Genomic DNA, 19,683 nt, shown 5'->3' on the forward strand with positions numbered 1-19,683 from the left:
CACAGCTACAGCCATCTGGGCCACTTGAAAAGGTTAAAATGACATTTTGGATAGAGTGGAGGTAAGGGAAGGAAATGAGGGGAAGAAAGGAAGGATCTAATTAACTCACTTTAGAATGGAACCTTTTAGGGAAAGTTCAAAACTTGGTTGAAAGATGAGACTAACAGAGGAGTAATGTGGTCGTAGGGATAAGAAAAAAATAGAATTGGAGGTAAAATTCCTTTTCATGCATTTTTTCCTATATTTGTTTTGCCCTTTATTCGGGAAAAGGGATCAACTTTTAAAATATTTTCTCTAGCCCTAACCGGTTTGGCTTAGTGGATAGAGTGTCAGCCTGCAGACTGAAGGGTCCCGGGTTCGATTCTGGTCAAGGGCATGTACCTTGGTTGCGGGCACATCCCCAGTAGGGGGTGTGCAGGAGGCAGCTGATTGATGTTTCTTTCTCATCAATGTTTCTATAACTCTCTATCCTTTTCCCTTCCTCTCTGTAAAAAAATCAATAAAATGTATTAAAAGAATTTAAAATAAAATATTTTCTCTAGCCCCCTTCATGCCTGTTGTCAATTTCTATCGGCCACTACCGGAGTTCCTCCATGCCAAGGCCTTCTTCTTCCTCCTTTCTGCCCTACGTGGTCTTAACTTTCAAAGAAGAACTCAGACTAGTTAATATAGATGAAGTCCTTTAGGGATATATCAATTTAAAAGAGTCTTGTGGGGCTCTCACAGTAATTCAATTGCTGTTTACAACATTATTTCCTTAGGGCTAGTATATTTTTGAGTTAACCAAACTAGTTTTCAAAGAATAAAACCTGTTGTTTCTTTGGGAAGGATTTTCTGTGTTACCTAATCATAAATGTCATCTACATTCTCAAAGATTTAATTGTATGCAAAACACTCTTAGTGCTAATATATTTTATTGGAATGTCATCTTCTAAAATTTGAAATGCTATTTGATTATTATGTTCTTTGTTAACCAGGCTGTTATAATAAGTAGAATAATATGCCAAATATAAACTAGTCTCCAAAATTTGTGCATAAATAGATATTAACTGTATCACTTTTACTCTATTAGAAGTGATATTGCAGATATATTCTTGGTAGCAATCTGAAAATTAGCTTGGATTTTATTTTTAAATGTGAGAATGTGTCATTTTTTTCAACTAATTCCATTTAAAGAAGGCACACATTGGAACACTGTGAATTTATTTATTTTGGTTTGTCAGCTTTATATGTAGACTAGCAGTCAAAGCATTTCTAAACAGTAGACTTTAAAACTGCATTCATTTTACCACATTTTGATATAGTTCCACATAGAATAAATACTACAAAATGTTTTCAGAAAATCTGAAGTGAAAGACTGAGACACTTTATTAAGATTACTATTTTATATACTACATATATATGTTCATGGTCTACTATGTTTGAGTCAGGTGGTAGATGGTGTATTCAGTACAGTGCAAGGTTCTCTTTTCTGTATTATGTAAAAAATTATATCTGCACTAAGGGACTGCTCCAATTCAGGCTTTTATTTAATACCAATCTCCTGCTCCATGACATTATCCTTCCAATTCTTCATATACGTGTATAAATGTATAGATATATTTTATAATTGATCTAGTCTTTAAAACTTTTTTACCTTAATACCCTCAACTCCTGGCATGTTATAAATGGAGCTATAAATTCACTCACATTACAGAGATAGGCAGAGACGCTGTTGTTTCTTTACTGTCTTTATCAATGCCCGGGCCTTTCTCACACACTCTCGGAATCTAGGTATCAGGAAAAATACATTAGCACTTTTGATTTCATTTTGCTCTGATGAAATGACTTTGGCAGTTCTTTCTTGGTGGTCAAAAGTCCTTTTGGGACACTAATGCTCAGTGTTCCAGATGACCATGTGCTATCTCCCACCCAAGGTCTTCTAAGAAGTCGAGTGCCCAAGGGTATATTGTAAGGAAGAACCATGTGATCGTTTGTCATTGTGAATGGCTGTGTCTTCATATTCAAGCCCTGCTTTAGGTGTTTTGGGGTTCCTAGAATCTTCAGTTGAATTATAATGGCATAAAATCATTTTATTTTCTCTCAAGGTCTTGATGATTCGAACTCACCTCCAAAGTCTCTGGTGCAAAGTGACACCGGATCTGGCTATGACACTCATGAGATACTCAGCCCAGATAGTCCACCTGTGCACCACTTCACCTCTTCTGGTAAGTCAACTGGCCAACACCCTTGACTACTTATCACTTCCATCCACAAGGAGCATAAGAACTTCTGGTAATTTAGTCAATGATGGAGACTCATCTGAACTTTGTGAATTAATTTCCATGACACTGCCCCCCCCCCCACTGTGCCACGAGGTTTCTTTCATGAAACCTAATCCCTAGTACTTATATGGATCATCTGTAAGACAGTCTACTCTAACTCTTCCAGGTGAGATATGGGTTCTAACCACAGGGACCTCTTCTTGTCACCCATTTTCCCATGCTTTTGGGCTTTAAAGCAAGTGATAGGGAGAGATTTTGCTGTCTTTACAAGTTATCAAGATAGCCTGAGCTTTTCCCCTACTTGTAAGTTAATAGGATAGCAGTTTATAGATACTGGAGGAAGACACAAAGCCCCCGGATTAGAGACAAAGTACTTTAACTATTCACAACACAAGCAGCATGAGTATATCATTGGCACTGGTTTCTCCTGTCCCCCAAGTTAAATGCATGTGACACAAAATGGCACACAATGGGGTTAACAGCTGAAGAACATAAACCTTGAGGAGGCAGCTGCTTTTACATTAAGGCTTGTCTTTGATCTGGGAGGATAGATTGCATCTCTTAAGGTTACTAGCTACTAATAACAACCCTGAGAAATGGTCAAGGAAAGTGCGGTCAAGGCTTTGCATTTTTGCCACACCCAGCGGGAACATGGACACTATGTTCCATGTCAACATGCTTCTCCCAATAAAAGGTTCATATACATACCTTACACTTAGTGTCTCCTACATCTCACTCCTGTTCACAATCCTCCATGCCAGGAACAGTTTTACTCTTCTTTTCTTTTCTTTTCTCTTTTCTTTTCTTTTCTTTTCTTTTCTTTTCTTTTCTTTTCTTTTCTTTTCTTTCCTTTTCTTTCCTTACTTTTCTTTCCTTTTCCCTTACATAAAGTATTTCTTCTTTCTCATCAATACCTTAATGTAAGACACTGTAGTGGATAGGTGTATCTTCCTTACATATGGGAAGATAGTTTTCAAATGTCCCTCCATACCTAGCTCTTGAAAAATTCATCAGGAGCTGAGTCAGTGCAGGTCCTCTGGGGAACAGGAACCAGGATGGAATTAGAAGTGCAAGAGAGAGAAGTTTTGGAGGTAATGCTTATGAAAAATAAAAGGTAGAGAGAGGAGAAGCAGCCAGGTAAATACCATAAGAGGATGATACAGGTCTGAAATTTATGAGAAGAGAGTGGGGAAGGAAGGAGTATTTGGGAAAAAGAGTCTCTGACTGTGGTATACTTCCAAAAACGTTTCAGGAAGCCCAATGGGGAGTTCAGCACTGGGGAGAAATGACCAGACCCCTGCGTCCCTGTCACACTCAATCATTGAGTTGCTCTGGCCAAGGGAATCACCTAGAGATCATCAGCTGACTTACTATTGGCAGCTGCTTCTGTCTCACAGGGAATTCTTACAGTGCGCTATCTTGGCTGCCATAGGAACCATAGGAATGACTCACCTTTTCTCTTTTTATCATGGTTCATTTTAAAGCCTGTTATCAAACTAAAGAGCTCAACACCTTGTCTGTCCTGGAGCTATAATTAATGGCTTATCCTGGGAGATCTGAGATTGGAATAGGGAAAATTAGAACATATCTTAAATTTTTGAAATATATTTAACTTTTGAAAAATTCTCGTATGTCTTAAGATTTTGAAACCTTAACTCCTTCAAAGTTTTTTCTAGATACATCTTTATAAAACTCAGAGTTAATCCCTAACTCCTAAATCTACATTAACATTATGGTATGTACGATCAAAATAAATGGTTAATGATGTGCCTAAATCCCACTCATTTCTATCTCATTTTCAGGACTTCCTTCCTTAGTTTCATGAAGGAAGCTCAAATAATGTCAACTACATACAGGTCTAGACCTGCCTTAGTCTATGCTCAAATTCTAGCAGAAACAGGAATTTTTTTAGCACCCGCTGTTCCAGATTTAAAAAGTCAGATCACTTCCCCCAATATTGGATCTGTGGCAGCCTGCATACCATTTTTTTTTTTTACCATTTCCCCTTCTGATTATTATTTTACTTCCAATCATACCAAAAATCCCCTGAGATTGGGGTAAGTCCTATTTATCTGTATAACCAACATGGAGAAACACCATGGCATAAGTTTTTATTTAAAAATTCCAAGTATAAGGTAGCTCAAAAGAGTGTTCTACGTCAGGGGGGAAAAAAGAATAGAAATTGATAGAGTTAATAATGGTCCTCAAAAGAGGAAGAAAATGTTCCTGTGGATTAGTAACTATTGGGATGGAAAGGAAGACCTAGGCAGTGGTCGGCAAACTGCGGCTCGCGAGCCACATGCAGCTCTTTGGCCCCTTGAGTGTGGCTCTTCCTAAGCCTTAGGAATACCCTAATTAAGTTAATAACGATGTACCTACCTATATAGTTTAAGTTTAAAAAATTTGGCTCTCAAAAGAAATTTCAATTGTTGTACTGGTGATATTTGGCTCTGTTGACTAATGAGTTTGCCGACCACTGACCTAGGGGATGAGATTGTGGGCAAGAGGGGGTGAGAGGAACAGCTCTGGAGGTCAAGGACATAAGAAGGACTTTAGTAAAAAAATCCTCTGTCCTTCTGGTTCCTTACACCTTGAACTCCAACTTCCTACTTGTCCCTAGGCGTCTCGTCCCCTCCCCATATCCTAATTTCTGCTCACTTATCATGTCTCAGGTTCCAGCCTTACAAGTTGGAAGCACTGATAACGGGAACTGTCTTCCATGTTGGTAGCACTGATCATTTCTTTTATCCCAGTGTTCGACACTTTTCCCTTTGTCCCTAACAACCTTTCAGGGCTCACCATTTAAGGACAAGTCTCATGTTGCTATCAAGCACATTGCCTTATTTTTAATCGGACAACAGCCACAAGGTTGACTTCTTCTATAGCTGTATCCTACAAGTAAGAGGATCCTAAGCTTTACCTAAATTTTTGGATTGTCTGACTGCCCTCACAGTAGCAGACAAATCTTTGCCTTACAAAGCACGTCTCTGTCTGGCTTGTTTCTCTTCCCTACTGTTTCCACTATTCCAAGGTTATGAGTTATTTTGCACCTAGACATAATCCTTCCCAAGTCTGAAAAAAAGATAGGATTTTGAGAGATAAATACTAGTAAGATATAAGAAAAGGAAACATCATTCATTAACAAAAGTGCAAAAGGCAAAATGAACTCAAGAAACTGCAAGTTGCCCATTCTGACCATTGTAGCTAGAATGCTTCATGGAGAGTTTATTTTGCAAGGCGCTTATGGATACAATAGAAACCAAAGTGTGCCTTTTGACTGTGAAGACACACACCAACCTACACTCCCTTGTAGTTAGGTAGAAACATGTGACCACACTCAGGCCAAATAAACTAGATCTGCAATTGATGAGGAAAATCCCTACTAAAGAACTTTGTTTTGTTTTATTTTGCTTTCTGTTCCCTCTCTTTCCTTTCCATACTGGCAGTAACTAATGTACATTAGATCTGCTGCCTTGGACTCCAAGCTAGAATTAATGTCAAGAATAGCCAGGGTACCCATGCTATTAGTCCTGAACCTTTGTGCTTTTATGTAAGAAAGCAATAAACTTTTTATCCTAGCCTCTGTTTGGGAGTTCCACTTTTACACTAACCTATATTTTTATTAACGAAGAGCATTTGAAGACTTTGGAGTAAAGTGTGAATGAAAAATTCAAGGTTGCTATGCCAAAAATAGATACTACCCATCAAAAGATGTTCAGCCCTAACTAAACTGATGCCAAGGTGAGTCTCACATTTTCTCTGGTCCAGTGTTTTTTCTGGCCAATATTGTAACATAAATACATCAAGACACATCTCTTTCTCACTGAGCTGGAGAGATGCTCTTTTAAAAAACGAATGGGCTTTGGAACAGAAATGTTGCCTTTCAGTGTCAGGCTTCAGCAGCAGAGTAACCATGTTTTCAATATGATCTATTCAGCCTGGCACAAAGCACCTCTTTTATCTTCCTACCAGAGTGAGTTAGCTCTTCCCCTCAACATTTTTAGTTAAAACATTGCTAATGTTCATATGATGCCCAGAAGAGAGAGAAGACCAGAGTCTTCTAATTTATTGTCTATTTGCCCAGGTAAATTGTTCCATTAGGAGTTTTCATTTAGAAAATGTCAAAAAGTAGATACTAAGTAATTCAATTTTCCTTGGAGCTTGGGTTGATAAGGCCTTCTTCCCTTTCACTGCAAGTGGTAGTGTCCAAACCCAGTAAGACTGACTTTATGGCTTTTGGGTTAAGCTATTCGCTCTGAAAATGGAGTATCCTTTTCCTACTGAGTGCTCCCGGGCTGCCAGAGGAATCCTTATGATATCTCAAGAAAAATAATTTTTTGAGGCTTATACAGGAGAATGAGTGACTTTTATTTGCATGGAATTGCATCTCTGACCTTACAAAGTCTCACTTCCCTTAGTCCAGTTATAGAAGTGTAGCTGGGGTTTCAATAAAGCTAGAAGCAAAGCCAGTGTCCACAGTTTCCATTTCATATTGTGGCTGGGTCCAGTTCAGCATCAGGCTACTTGCAGGCCATTAGTCCATTGTGTGTTGGGGTCTACATGGACATGGGCCATGTGGGAGAATGCGGGCGAGCCCAAAGAGCTCACCCCCTGCAACAAGAGTCCGAAGGGCAGCCAAGAGCAACCAGGAGAGTGAAGTCCTTTGTTCAGGTGATTAAATATCCCAAATTTTGTGTTCTTGCAATGGTCATGCCCATTCTGGCCAATGACCTGCTCCCAGTTGTGACTGACACACAAGTAGCTACCTTATGCCACCCCAACTTTGCTGGGCATGCATCTATCTCCTCTCTGTTGGACTCCTGGGGTGTGCAAAGTTGCAGCTTCCTGGTGAAGCTGCCCAAATGGCATGCCTATAATATTTGGCCTTCCCTTTGTTCCTTTCTTATTATTAATAACTAGTTTAACTACAATGGTATCAACTCTACTACTTCAACATTCCATGGCTCACATGAGGAACTGAGTACAACTTATTCTTACCTCTCGGTGTGGCATGGAATCGGCCTTAAAACCATTGGGCATTAATTCCTCATCTGGAAACAGTTGATATTATATGGCAGAGTAATAATGTAATTTAAGTCAGAGTGCTACTATTCCTGACTGTGGAAAGTCACTAATGAGAAAAAAAATACATGTGTAGTATAATCAAAGTTTGATCGACGTTTTCAAGATAAAAGTTATGTGCAGTTTCTAAAAACATCTGAGCCTAACTTCTCATTTCATTAGTCAGTTATAAACCAAGTTAATATTTCTTAATAAAAATCTTGCAAATCCAGGTTTAGGATTGTTTCCCTTTCCTTTGAAATTTTCTCTCTTAAAGTTTTTAAATAGATATTTCACACCCCTCTTCTAAATATATTATACCACTTATTTCCCATTTAGCAATAATTTGAATTTGATATATAAAGAAAACCTGGAATGACCTTAGTCCAGAAACAAGAGCAGCCCGCCATCCCCTGTGATTTAATCAGTGGGTCTGGCTGTGAATTTTTCCAGTGAGTGGGCTCGGTAATGAGCTGCTTATTTTCCCAGTTATCATAATAGATCACGAACTGGAAACTGGTTCCAGCAGGAGTGCCTCGTGACTGCCAGGTAAGAGGAGTTGCTTTGAGAATGCGCCTGTGACTCAGCTCTGTGAAGTTCACCAGCATGCTTCTCCGAGATAAAGACTACATGGCAGGATGAGAAATCTGTTTAAGCCTCTTAGTAGAGAAGAAGGATTCTGAATACTGAACCTCTCCTAAAACTCAAAGGATGCTGATTGCTGATCTAGATAAGAACGGAGCGAAGTCCTTGGTTTTTTGTGGTACTGAGATTAGCACCATTTATGGTCCTGTTGATTTCTAAGAGATGACAAGCTTCATTGACTTCACACATGACTCTTAGCCCAATGTGATTTTAAGCTCTCTAAGCTATAGGAATTTGGCTGTGCTTTCTTCATGAAACTAACCATAATGTGCCAAAACGTGCCTCATAATATAGTTGCTTCATACATATGTCAATACTTTTACTTTCCCTATTGAATTCAGTTTCTAAAGGTTTCCAGTGTCATATTTATATTTGTTTACTCCTGAGATTAGTGATTTGCACATATATGTAAATAGACCTGTTGTATAATAAGGGGGAGTGATTCCTCTCTTTCTTTTAGGTATTCTGAAGATTTTTTCCCTCTAGTTATCCAGTGTTATTCTTTGGCTCCCTGGTGACAGACTACTTATTAAATGAATTAAATTATTTATATTTGACTAGAGGCCTGGTACACAACAATTCGTGCACGTGGGGGGGGGGGGTGTGGAGGAGGGGAACAGGCCTAAGCTGTTAGTCAGACATCCTTAGCACTGCCATGGAGGCATGAGCCAGCTTCTGGCTGAGCTGCGCACCCCCTGTGGGAGGGAACTGATCACCAGGGGGCAGCTCCTGCATTGAGCATCTGCCCCCTGGTGGTCAGTGCATGTCATAGTGACTGGTTGTTCTGCTGTTAAGGTCAATTTACATATTACCCTTTTATTATATAGGATTATTTGTGACTTGCAAAAGCAACAATATCTATGTTTCAACTTAAAGTTTTCACAAGTCATAAACTATTAAATAGAAGTTACATTAATAAGCTAAACATACTGTGAACTGTATGTTATATTTAAAATGCCATATCTGGATATCTGTGAGATGAGCTTTAGAGTGTAAGTTCTTGAATGTGCTTCTCAATATTTTAGATTCAAAAAAAACACACATAAACTCTCTTTTTCCATAAGAAATCTTTTTATGTCTTAGTTCAGGTTTCACAATATAAGAAGGTACTAGTTGCCACCTAAACTAATTTATATATTATTCTGAGAAATTCATGAAATATAAATCTAGCTTGAATGCAAGTTATGATGGTAAGAATTATTTTAATATTAGTAGATTGCATAAATATTAATACTGTAACTCTTATTGCATTATAACATATAAATTGTTTACTCATCCACTTAACAAGCATTTCTTAAATGCCCAACATGGGGAGGGCACTGACTCTGGGGATACAGACATGAAGGAAATGATCTATATCTTCTCAAGGAATTACAAAAAGGAGATGAACAACATCCACTGTTTATATACTTATGTCACTGATAGTCTTACTTTATGTAATGAAATCATCCTCTAGTGCAGTGGTTCTCAACCTTCTGGCCCTTTAAATACAGTTCCTCATGTTGTGACCCAACCATAAAGTTATTTTCGTTGCTACTTCATAACTGTAATGTTGCTACTGTTATGAATCATAATGTAAATATCTGATATGCAGGAGGGTCTTAGGCGACCCCTGTGAAAGGGTCGTTCAACCGCCAAAGGGGTCGCGACCCACAGATTGAGAACCGCTGCTCTAGTGACTTATGCTCTAATTTATTGGGTAAAGAAAATTCTTTCCTCTATTATTATAATTTACCATCTAAACAATTGTGACAAAAATGTGTATATGTTATTCTAAGGATTAAGTACCATAATTCTGTCTAAATGTTTTCTTTCTAAACCTGTGTCTAGTGAGAAAAAGGCTTTAGGAACCAAGTCTTTTACTTGAGGGGGCCTTTAAGAGATCAAAAGTATAAGGCAAAACAGTTCACAGAAATGCTAATTAGTGCCAACTCACTCTTACTGCCTCCTGTTCAAAGCTATTTTAAAGAGATTTCAAGTGAACCTGTGAACATACCCACTCACAGTAACGGAGGTGGAAGGCTTTCTGCTGCTCCCAAAGCCTGCATTGGGCCTGATGTATTTGCATGGGTAGCACCTGAGCCTTTTACCAGGCAGGTGGGAGTTTATTAAAGTTATGTGGTGGTGTGAGCCCTGCCTCTTGGTAGTCACAATCTTGTGAAAGCCCTTCCTTTAGTAACTTGTATTTAAAGAACAAATACAGCAAAAGTGATGCCACTTCCAGGATTAGGTTATAAAAATATCAGTACTCCCTCTTTTGTTCTCTCGCTGGAACATTCTGATGAATCCAGCTATCATATGTGAGCTGCCCTTTAAAGGGCAGCCTCCAGCCAACAGGCAGTGCGCCATCCCACGGGGAACTGAAGCTGCCAACAGCCCTGTGCACGAGCTCAGGAGCAGATCCCGTGCCAGTTGAACCTTGGGATGATGGCGGTCTTGGATACCACCGTGACTGCAGCACGTGAGAGACCCTGAGTCAGGAACCAGCAAAGCAGCACCGGAAACCTGACCCACAGAAACTGTGAGATAATGACAATGGATTATTTCCAACGACCACATTTAGGGGTGATTTCTTACACAGGAAGAGATAACTAATACCAATTTTTATCTCCTAAGGTTGAAATGAAAGATTTTAGCTATGAAGTAAGATGAAAGTAGGATTGCTGAATCAAGGGAAGGCAGATTAGATTCATGATCATAGGCGATTTTGGGGGGGTTTTTTGCTCTCAATTAATATATTGAGAATCAAGTGAAATAAATGAGGACAACCAAAGGAAACAGAACTTTTTAACAGGTCAAGTTTCAACTGGAAAAAATATATATAAACCCCAGAGACACAGTTAATCAGTGAGAAATCCTTTTAATTGTGGTATCAACACAATATTTATGAACATGATCAATTCCAATGGCCATTATAATTAATTTTAAGATATTCAAAGACTTCAAAATATTAAAATAACACACATATACAGGAATTCCTCAGAGATATTGCAGGCTTGCTTCCAGGTTACAGCAATATAACAAGTAGTAATATTTTGCTGGTGGAGGGTCTTGTCTTTAATTTGTAAATAACCCAACACCTGTGAAGTGTAACAAAGTGAAGCTCAAGAAAACAAGGTATTCCTGTTTTATCTTGATTACTTACTAGATAGGTGAACTTTGGAAAATTACTTGACCACCCTCTGTATGTCTGAAAGAAAGATTGCCCTAGCCATCCCTTAGGATTGTAGAAATGGGAAAATGTATGCAAATAGCTCAGTGCAGTACCTGGATCCTACCTGCATGATTTAACTTTCCTCTTTCATTGTATACAGTGTATGAGAGTATCATTCATTGATTATGGCCACTCAGTATTTAACTTGAATAATGAATGTCCAAATGCTCACAGGAGCCTTAGAGGCTGTGAGAGATGCTAGTCTATCTGCTCATTGAGGCTTCACCATAATGATTTCTGGGGAGAGAGCTTTTATAATCACAGTCAGAAGTTTCCTAATTTGCTTCCAAGTGTGGAAGTGGAGTTCACATTTCCAGAAAGAAAATCCATGTTAACACCCACTCTTCAACACATATATAGATCTAAGTCTGTGACATGCTGTCTTAGTTGAGTTCTGCTTTGTTGGGGCTGCCTGAAACAGAATTGTTATTTTCCAAATAGCCATGGAGCCTCTTTTTATTTCTTTCCTTCTTTCTTTCCTGCCTGCCTTCCTTCCTTCCTTCCTTCCTTCCTTCCTTCCTTCCTTTGTGTCTGAAATATCAGTTGGTAAAAATTCTGCATTTTTTACCACATTGATTTTTTTACTCTCATCTGGCATTATACTTTGACCTAGATTAATCCTTCAAAATTATCACATAGTGTTTTAAAGCAGCCAGTGTCAGAAATCCAAGTAAGAGAGGAAGGGAAGACACAGTTATTAGTGAATTAAAAGTACTTCTTCCTGGAAAATGGCAATCCTGGGATTACTAATTATTCTGTACTTACAATATGTCACAGTTGGAAAGCAATGGACACCAACTCTAGTAGAAAGGGAATCTATTAAAATACGAAGACACTCAGACTTGAACGGAAAGGAACTTTTCACCCAGAGAAGGTCTCCACAGCAAGAACCACTGGATAGTCTTGCTCAGGTACTACTGCTAGAAGAGGTAATAACTGAATAGATTTGTTGTTGTTGTTTTCTCCTCCATTTTACTAAAATTTCAAAGTGTAATGTCCAAAGCATTATACTAACTGGATAATCACAATTATAATCAAAACAGGTATCTAAACTTGAAGAATCCACATTCTAAGCGGAAAGACACAAATACAAGCAAACTTTAAAAATGCAGTAAGTGCAGAAATAGAGGTGTTGTGTGTTCTTTAAAGCCCAGCTGGTCCCAGCAGCAATAAAATTCATAGTGTCTGGGGCACAGCAGGCATGCACAGGAGCAATAGGAGCGAGACAGGAAAGGTAGCTGAAAACACACAAGAAGGGACTTAAACACAGTGTCAAGGAGATTGTACTTCATTTTCTCAAAAATAGAAAGACAGCAGGGTTAATGTGTTAAGTAATAACTCTGCTGGTTTGATTGAAGTGGAGAAAGATGGGCAATAAGAGGCCCAAGCAATAATCTAAGGCCAAAGTGATGAGGGCCTGAGTGAGGCTGTAGCAGAGGATCATGCAGAATCAACAGGGGTGAGTGGCTGATTGACTTTCAGCATGAAGTCAATGGGGAGATGGTAACAGTATAAATACATACATACATACATACATACATACATACAAACATACATATGTAAATAGGAAAAGCAGATTTGTCCAGGGTAGAGAGAGAACTTTTCATGTAGATACATACCATACGACATCTGAAGCATTTTTTAATGTGAAGAAGGAATTTGAGCACATATAATGATGTGAAATTACATATTTTTGTTGTAAAGCGTTACATGGGGCAGTAATTACATTAGCACAGCAGAGTTTGTTTTTTAGTTGCTATTTTCTAAGAACTTAACTCCAGTGCTATGAGCGAGTGACTTTAATGTAGTTTATTCGGCGGTGATTTAATATAAAATCTTATTTCTCTGGCTGCTGTTTTAATCTTCTAGAACTAATTGTAGCTCTGTTGATAATCTACAAGACACAGTTTGGGTTTACAGTACTTATCATTGAAGTTAGTGGCTAGGTCTCATTTTGATTAAGTCTTTGAGAAAGTAATTTTCTCATTTGAAAAATCATCTGCGAAATCTTTCCTATAACTCTTAACTTGAAAGACTATAGCCCTAGGATAGAGGAAAACTTATCTAAGTAAAGGGCCAGTCAGGAAAAAAGCATGAAATCTAATGTTCTGAGAACATAACTGTCAGACAGTTTGAGTCTTCAATTTGTTAGAATGAAGAGAATTTGTTAGAATGTTGAAAAGTACCAATAGGCAACTGACTCTTCACACTGTTAATTGACTGACTTCATTAATATATTTAAATATAAGAAGTCTCTTAATTGCTCAGCCAACAAGATATTTTTCCAACTTTTCTGAGGTATAATTGGCATACAAAAATTGCATATAACTAACATATGTAATTTAGTGAGTTTGGACAAATGTATACACTTGTGTTACTATCACCACAATCCAGGAAATATATTCATCACCTCCCAAAGTCTCCTTATATTCCTTTGTTTTTGCCCCTTTTTTATGGTAGTATAAGGACACTTGATGAGATCTACCCTCCTAGAAAAAATTTAAGTACACAATACTTTAGTTAACTCTAGGCACTATATAGTACAGCAGATCTTTTGACACTTGCTCATTTTGTATAACTATAACTGTATACCATTGAATAATTCCCCATATACCCTTCCCTTCATCCTCTGGTGACCATTATTCTATTGTATCCTTCTATATTTTGACCTATGTTATGTTCTTTAAAGTTTAGGAATCGCTAGACCCAGAGTTAGACACTGGAAAATTGAGATAAAGTATTTGACAGTATTTTCTTTCAAATAATAACACATAAATCTATATACGCACATGTATATGTGTATATATATGAGAAATAGAAGTCTCAGGTTGCAAAAAGGACAGGCATGAGTGAATACATTTGTGATTAATTGCTTTTTTGTTTTGTATATCTGAGAAATGGGTAAATATAGATTTTGACCTATAAATGTATATTTTTGTTTTAGATGTAGAGTATAGGCCTTGATAAAACTCTCACAGAATCTTTGTTGTTGTTGACACACAAAGCTTTTAATTTCTTTGCTTTTTTATTGCTATTAAACAGATCTATTATCTACTTTTATATTCTTGAAGGATTAATGAAGAGAGATATCTAGCAGAAGTTACATACATTAATTGTTTGATTTCCATATGGTATTGCTAGTTCCAGTTTGTATGGTCTGAAATTACCTATTTTTACCTCAAATATATTAATTATATTTGAAAGGAATAGTTATATAAATATAGGGTATTACATAAACTATCATATTTTCTGGTTCATCCAAGTAGCATCTTAATATTTAATGAAGAGAAAAATCAATTTACAGATTTTAAAAACAACATTATATTTAAATATCTAATCTAAGGAACTACATAAAGTGGATCATGAGCCATCAGGAGATATTAAAACCTGAAAGCCTAATTGTCTATGACAATGGCCAGCACTTGCCCTCCTTCACAGGCCCTCTGCTCTGGTTTTCTGTTTTCCTGTCAGAATTGGATGCACATATGGTCATTCTATGTTTGTCTTGTTCATGATTTTAGTGTAAGTGGCCCTTTCTCACAAATGATTTGGACTTTGATTTTGTTAAATTTCTTTTTATAGGTAATAAATTGTGGCAAATTAATTTATGAAGTTGGTAGAGTCACAAAGGAGAGTCAGAATGAAGGGAATGGCATTGACAAACTAGATTTTCTTTGCCTCTTTGGACCTTTTGAATGCTTGATTAATAGGCCCTTGATTTTTTTATTTATTTTGTATACAAAAAAGAGAAAATAGTGTTTCTGGACATGAAAATACAATCTGCTAATTGTTATATCAAAATCTCTGCTCTCCAAAATTCTGTTCCCATTTCAAATCTGTTTGGTTGCCTACTACCTTCTTAAACTATTTTATAAAGGTTGTAGTGCAATCTTCATTATCATTACTATCCTATATAATAAAAGGCTAATATGCAAATTGCCCCCTTGGGAGTTCAACCGACTAGGAATTCAACCGCTCGCTATGATAAATTACACATGGTATAATAACCATACAAATCAAGTTAAAACGAATAGCTCCAGAAAACTGCCTAATGTATCTTTCTAGTCATTTCTCCCCCGTCTGCCCTATAATTAGAACAATGAATGATCTGAATCACTATTATTAATTGAACCTGATCTAGTGGAATCGTATGGAATCTACTCTTTTTAAAAAATATATTTTTATTGATTTCAGAGAGGAAAGGAGAAAGAGAGCGAGATAGAGACATCAATGCTGAGAGAGAGTCCTTGATTGGCTGCCTCCTGCATGTCCCCCTCTGGGGTCCAAGCCCACAACCTGGGCATATGCCCCTGACTGGAAGGTACTCTTTTGAGTCTGGTTTCTTTCACTGATAAAAATGTTTTAAAGATTCATCCATGTGGTATAATTATCGTAGTTCACTCTTTTATAGCCAAATAGTAGTCCATTTTTGAAAATATGTCAAAATGTATTCATTTATTTGTTGGTGGACACTGAATTCTTTCCAGTTTGGGCTCCTATGAGTGAACATTCTTGTACAAGTCTTGTGTAGACATGTGTTTTGATTTATCTTGGTGAAAATCTTAGGAGTGATACTGTTGAGTCACAGAGTAGCTCTATGCTTAATATTTTCAAAACTGCTTTTCCAAAGTGGTAGTATTATTTTACACTCTCATCAGTAAAGTATGGAAAGTCAAACTGCTTAATAGCCTTGCAAGCAATTGAAATTTGTCAGTCTTTTAAAAATGTGATATATAATGGAACCAAATTGTGGCTTGAATTTGCATTTCTCTAATACTTAGGATGCTGAGAACATTTTCATGCACTTGGTCATTTGTATATACTCCTCAATAAAGTGTATTTTCAAATGTTTGTCTATTTTATTAGCTTGTTTGACTTTATATTATTGAGTTATAGGAGTTTTTTCTTTAATGCATTCTGGATATATTATAGTTTCTTTAATATAATCTAGATATAAGTCTTTTCATTTATATTTGTTTTCCAAATAATTTCTTCCAGTCTATGGCTTGACTTTTCATTTTTCAATCTTGTCATTTGACGAGCAGAAGTTATTAATTTTGATGAAGCCCAGTTTATCATTTTATTCTGAGTCTTTTTGTATTCTGTCAAAAAAAGCCTTGTCCACTCTATGTTTGCAAATATATCTCCCTATATTTTGTTCCAGAAGCTTTGTGGTTTTAATTTTTATGTTTAGGTCTATGATCTATCTACAATTAATTTTTGTGTAGGTGAGATATATTAGTTTCTTTTCATTTTAATCTTTCCAAACTCCAATTGTTCTAAAACAATGTTGAAAAGATGATCTCTTTCTCATTAAGTTACATTGGTGCTTTTGTTGAATGACAATTGAACATATGTATACTTGGGTCTAGTCGTGGTCTATCTGTTTTCTGTCCCAGTGATATATTTATATAGCTTGGTGACAATTACAAATTATTCCCATAACTGTAGCTGCATCTAGCTGTATTGTAAACATTAAAATTAGGGAAAATAAGTAAAATCAAGCATGATGTACGTAATTATGTTTCAAAGATAATTTTTTGCTAAATTCTTGGCATTTCCACATAAATTTTAGAATTAGTCAGTCATATTTTCCATATAAACTGCTGGAATAATGACTGATGTTTTGTTAAATTATAGGCCTAACTGGGGATATGTAATATCTTGATAATATTGATTCTTTAAATTCATGAACATGGCATATTTCTCCATGCATCTGGTTCAAATCTTTATCTTTTGAGTTTGTCATAGGGAATTTCTTCAATTTGTTATATGGTAAATTATCATTACTCATTTTCAAATGTTGAACTAAATTTGCATTCTTTTCTTTTTCATTGAGGAATAATTGACATGTAACATTATATTCGTTTCAGTTCTATAACACTTGATATTTATTTGGATGTATTTTAAAATGATCACCACACTAAACTTGCATTCTTGAGGTAAACTCCTCTCCTTGGTAATGTATTGTCCTTAGGTATATTCTGGATTTACTTTGTAAAAACTTTGTTATAGATTTTTCAATATGTTCATGAGTGATATATATAAAATGTTTTACTGCTCTTCTCGGGCTTTGCTATGAGATTTACACTCTATTTTATTTCGCTCTCCAGTCACCTTCAGCACTCAAAGGAGATAACAAGTTGATCATCTCACTGTACTTACTATCTTGGTAGGTTGCATCAGTTTCTAAGCTGATGTAAAAAACAACAACAACAACAAAAACCATACCACAAACTTAAATTTGGTGGCTTCAAATTACAGAAATTTATTCCATCACAGTTCTCCAGACCAGAAGTCCAAATCAAGGTATTGGCAAGACTGTACACCCTGCAAAACCTATAGGGGAGAATCCTTCCTTGCCTCTTCTAGCTTCTGGTGGATCTAGATATCCCTTGACTTCTCGCTACATAACTCCAATCTCTGCCTCCATCTTTACATGGCCTTCAATTCTGAGTCTTCTATCTCTTATAAGGCATTGAATTTAGGTCTCACCTAGATAATTAAATGTGATCTTATCCCAAGACCTTTCGTATAATTACATCTGAAAAAAACACACACACACCCTTTTTTCAATTAAGGTCACAGTCACAGTTTCCGATTGTTAGGCTATAGACATATTTTTTGAGGGAACCCTTATGATATCCATCAAGACTTGAATCTTGTTTGTGTTTAAGAAGGAACTCTTTATGTATGTTCAATTTTAAGCCTAAAGAATGTGTATACAGGTAGAACACAAGGTAGAGCAAAAGGAGGCTTACAGTTGTGAGTACATGAAACACAAAGTTTATTCTTATATTATTATTTATTAGTTACTGTATTATTATTTTTCATATGAATAACTGAAGAAATGTAGTCAATACAGAAAAATCTCAGGCAGGGATAAAGTCAGTTAATGCAGTAATTCAGGTAGTCGACAAGAAACTAAAACAAAATAACTGATAATACTGAATGTAAATAGATGATAGATAGATAGATAGATAGATAGATAGATAGATAGATAGATAGCGATCATTAAAAAGGAAAAGATTCAATGTGCTGCCAAACCACCTTATAGTGGTTTTAAATATCTACCATGTTAGTTACTTAAAGCCCAGACATAGCAAAGGCTATCGTCAATGACATTAAGATAATAAAGCATCCAAGGCACACTAGGAGTCTAACATTAAGGTGATAGGGCTGGTGGAATAAGTCCTATTTTTACAGCTTGCTCAGCCTAACTGTTTGCACTGGAAGGACTCAGAGAACACTTCCTTGAACAAGGCATTTAGAAAATCCACAGCCTTTCAGGAAAGGCTGAAGACTAGGCTTAGACAACGAAGGACACGCCTCCTCACCAAGGCTCAGCTGGCTCCTACAACTGCTAACTACCCAACTTTGCTTCAGTAAAGGCAGATGCTGGGTTCCTGATATGTCACCATTCCCCGGGTGGCCCACAGCTACCTGGTGTCTGGCTGATTATATCGTGCCACTTCCATTAGAGAGGGGGCAGGAATTTAAAGAGAATATGTGTGCATTCCGTGTGCAGATTTCTCTTTCCTGACTGAAATACTTCAGCCTGCACTATTACTTAAAAATGTCTAGAATGCCTCAATCATCACTGTGTCTCTTCTACAACATACATATTCTCTAAGGATTTTGTTTATGTTGAAAGAAATGCAACAATGCTGTCAGACTTGTGAAATCTTGTTTTACTATGTGCTCCGTTATCTGGAAAGATCTTAGTCAATAGAACTAAGGACTTGCCTGAGTCCATGGAATAACATGTTTCATAATTGTAATGGCCTCAGCCATGGGGTAATCTCCTGTGGGTTGTTGATTTACAGGATGTAGTTAATCTCGCAGCAAATACATGGCTCACCATGAAAAGAATCCTTGGTTCAGGAATCAATTCTATTGCCCTTGATAACTTACTTGCTGAATTTGTCAACGAAGTCACTAGCAAAACAACAGAGGGTAGAGGGAAAGGATGAGTTTGGTACATTATTCCTCTCCTTTCTCTTCCTACCTTATTGACGTTTGGGCAGTGGGTGTGTTCCTTAAGAACAAATCAAATCAGGTGTTCCTTGTTTCATGTTTTCAACTCTCACTGTCTCACTGCGCTCTGGCAACATCATCCCTTTGCCTTCCCTTTTCAAAACTAAGGGTAACAGCTCCCCCAGTTCATCCCCCCCACCCCCCATACCCGTAAGTGGTCCTTGGTACTTTACCATCCCTTGTTGGTTTACTATCCAGAACTCTGCCTACACCTCTGTACATAATCCCCAAAATCAATCCTCTTTACTTAAACCCTTTGAGCACTCCATCTGTTTCCTCCCCCACACTGTAATTTATAGAATAAAGAACCATTTTAGTTACCCTGTGTTTATGATTTAGAATCACATATATAACCCATCTTGAGTGAACTTAAGTATAGCAGAAGAAATAAAGCATTGCTTAAACATAAAGCTATAATAAAATACTTGAAAGGTAATTCTTTAACAGAAATTCTTTAATGAA

The 19,683-nt window shown here is 37.0% G+C and overlaps 1 protein-coding gene across 2 annotated transcripts in view; it reads left to right on the forward strand.

Moving 5' to 3' along the window:
* SEMA3E (semaphorin 3E) overlaps nt 1-19,683 on the forward strand; it is a 263,371-nt gene that overhangs the window by 224,856 nt on the left and 18,832 nt on the right. Inside the window, exons 17-18 of one of the 2 annotated variants that reach the window (XM_023753780.1) lie at nt 2,088-2,207; nt 17,361-17,402. In XM_023753780.1, coding sequence (XP_023609548.1) covers nt 2,088-2,207; nt 17,361-17,387 — 147 coding nt within the window. In that variant the 3' untranslated portion in view covers nt 17,388-17,402. Of the gene's footprint in view, nt 1-2,087; nt 2,208-17,360; nt 17,403-19,683 lie in introns of those variants that run through there. The other variant, XM_023753779.1, reaches the window with a different exon arrangement.

Source organism: Myotis lucifugus, unplaced genomic scaffold, assembly GCF_000147115.1.
Source record: "Myotis lucifugus unplaced genomic scaffold, Myoluc2.0 scaffold_51, whole genome shotgun sequence".
Classification (NCBI taxonomy): domain Eukaryota; kingdom Metazoa; phylum Chordata; class Mammalia; order Chiroptera; family Vespertilionidae; genus Myotis; species Myotis lucifugus.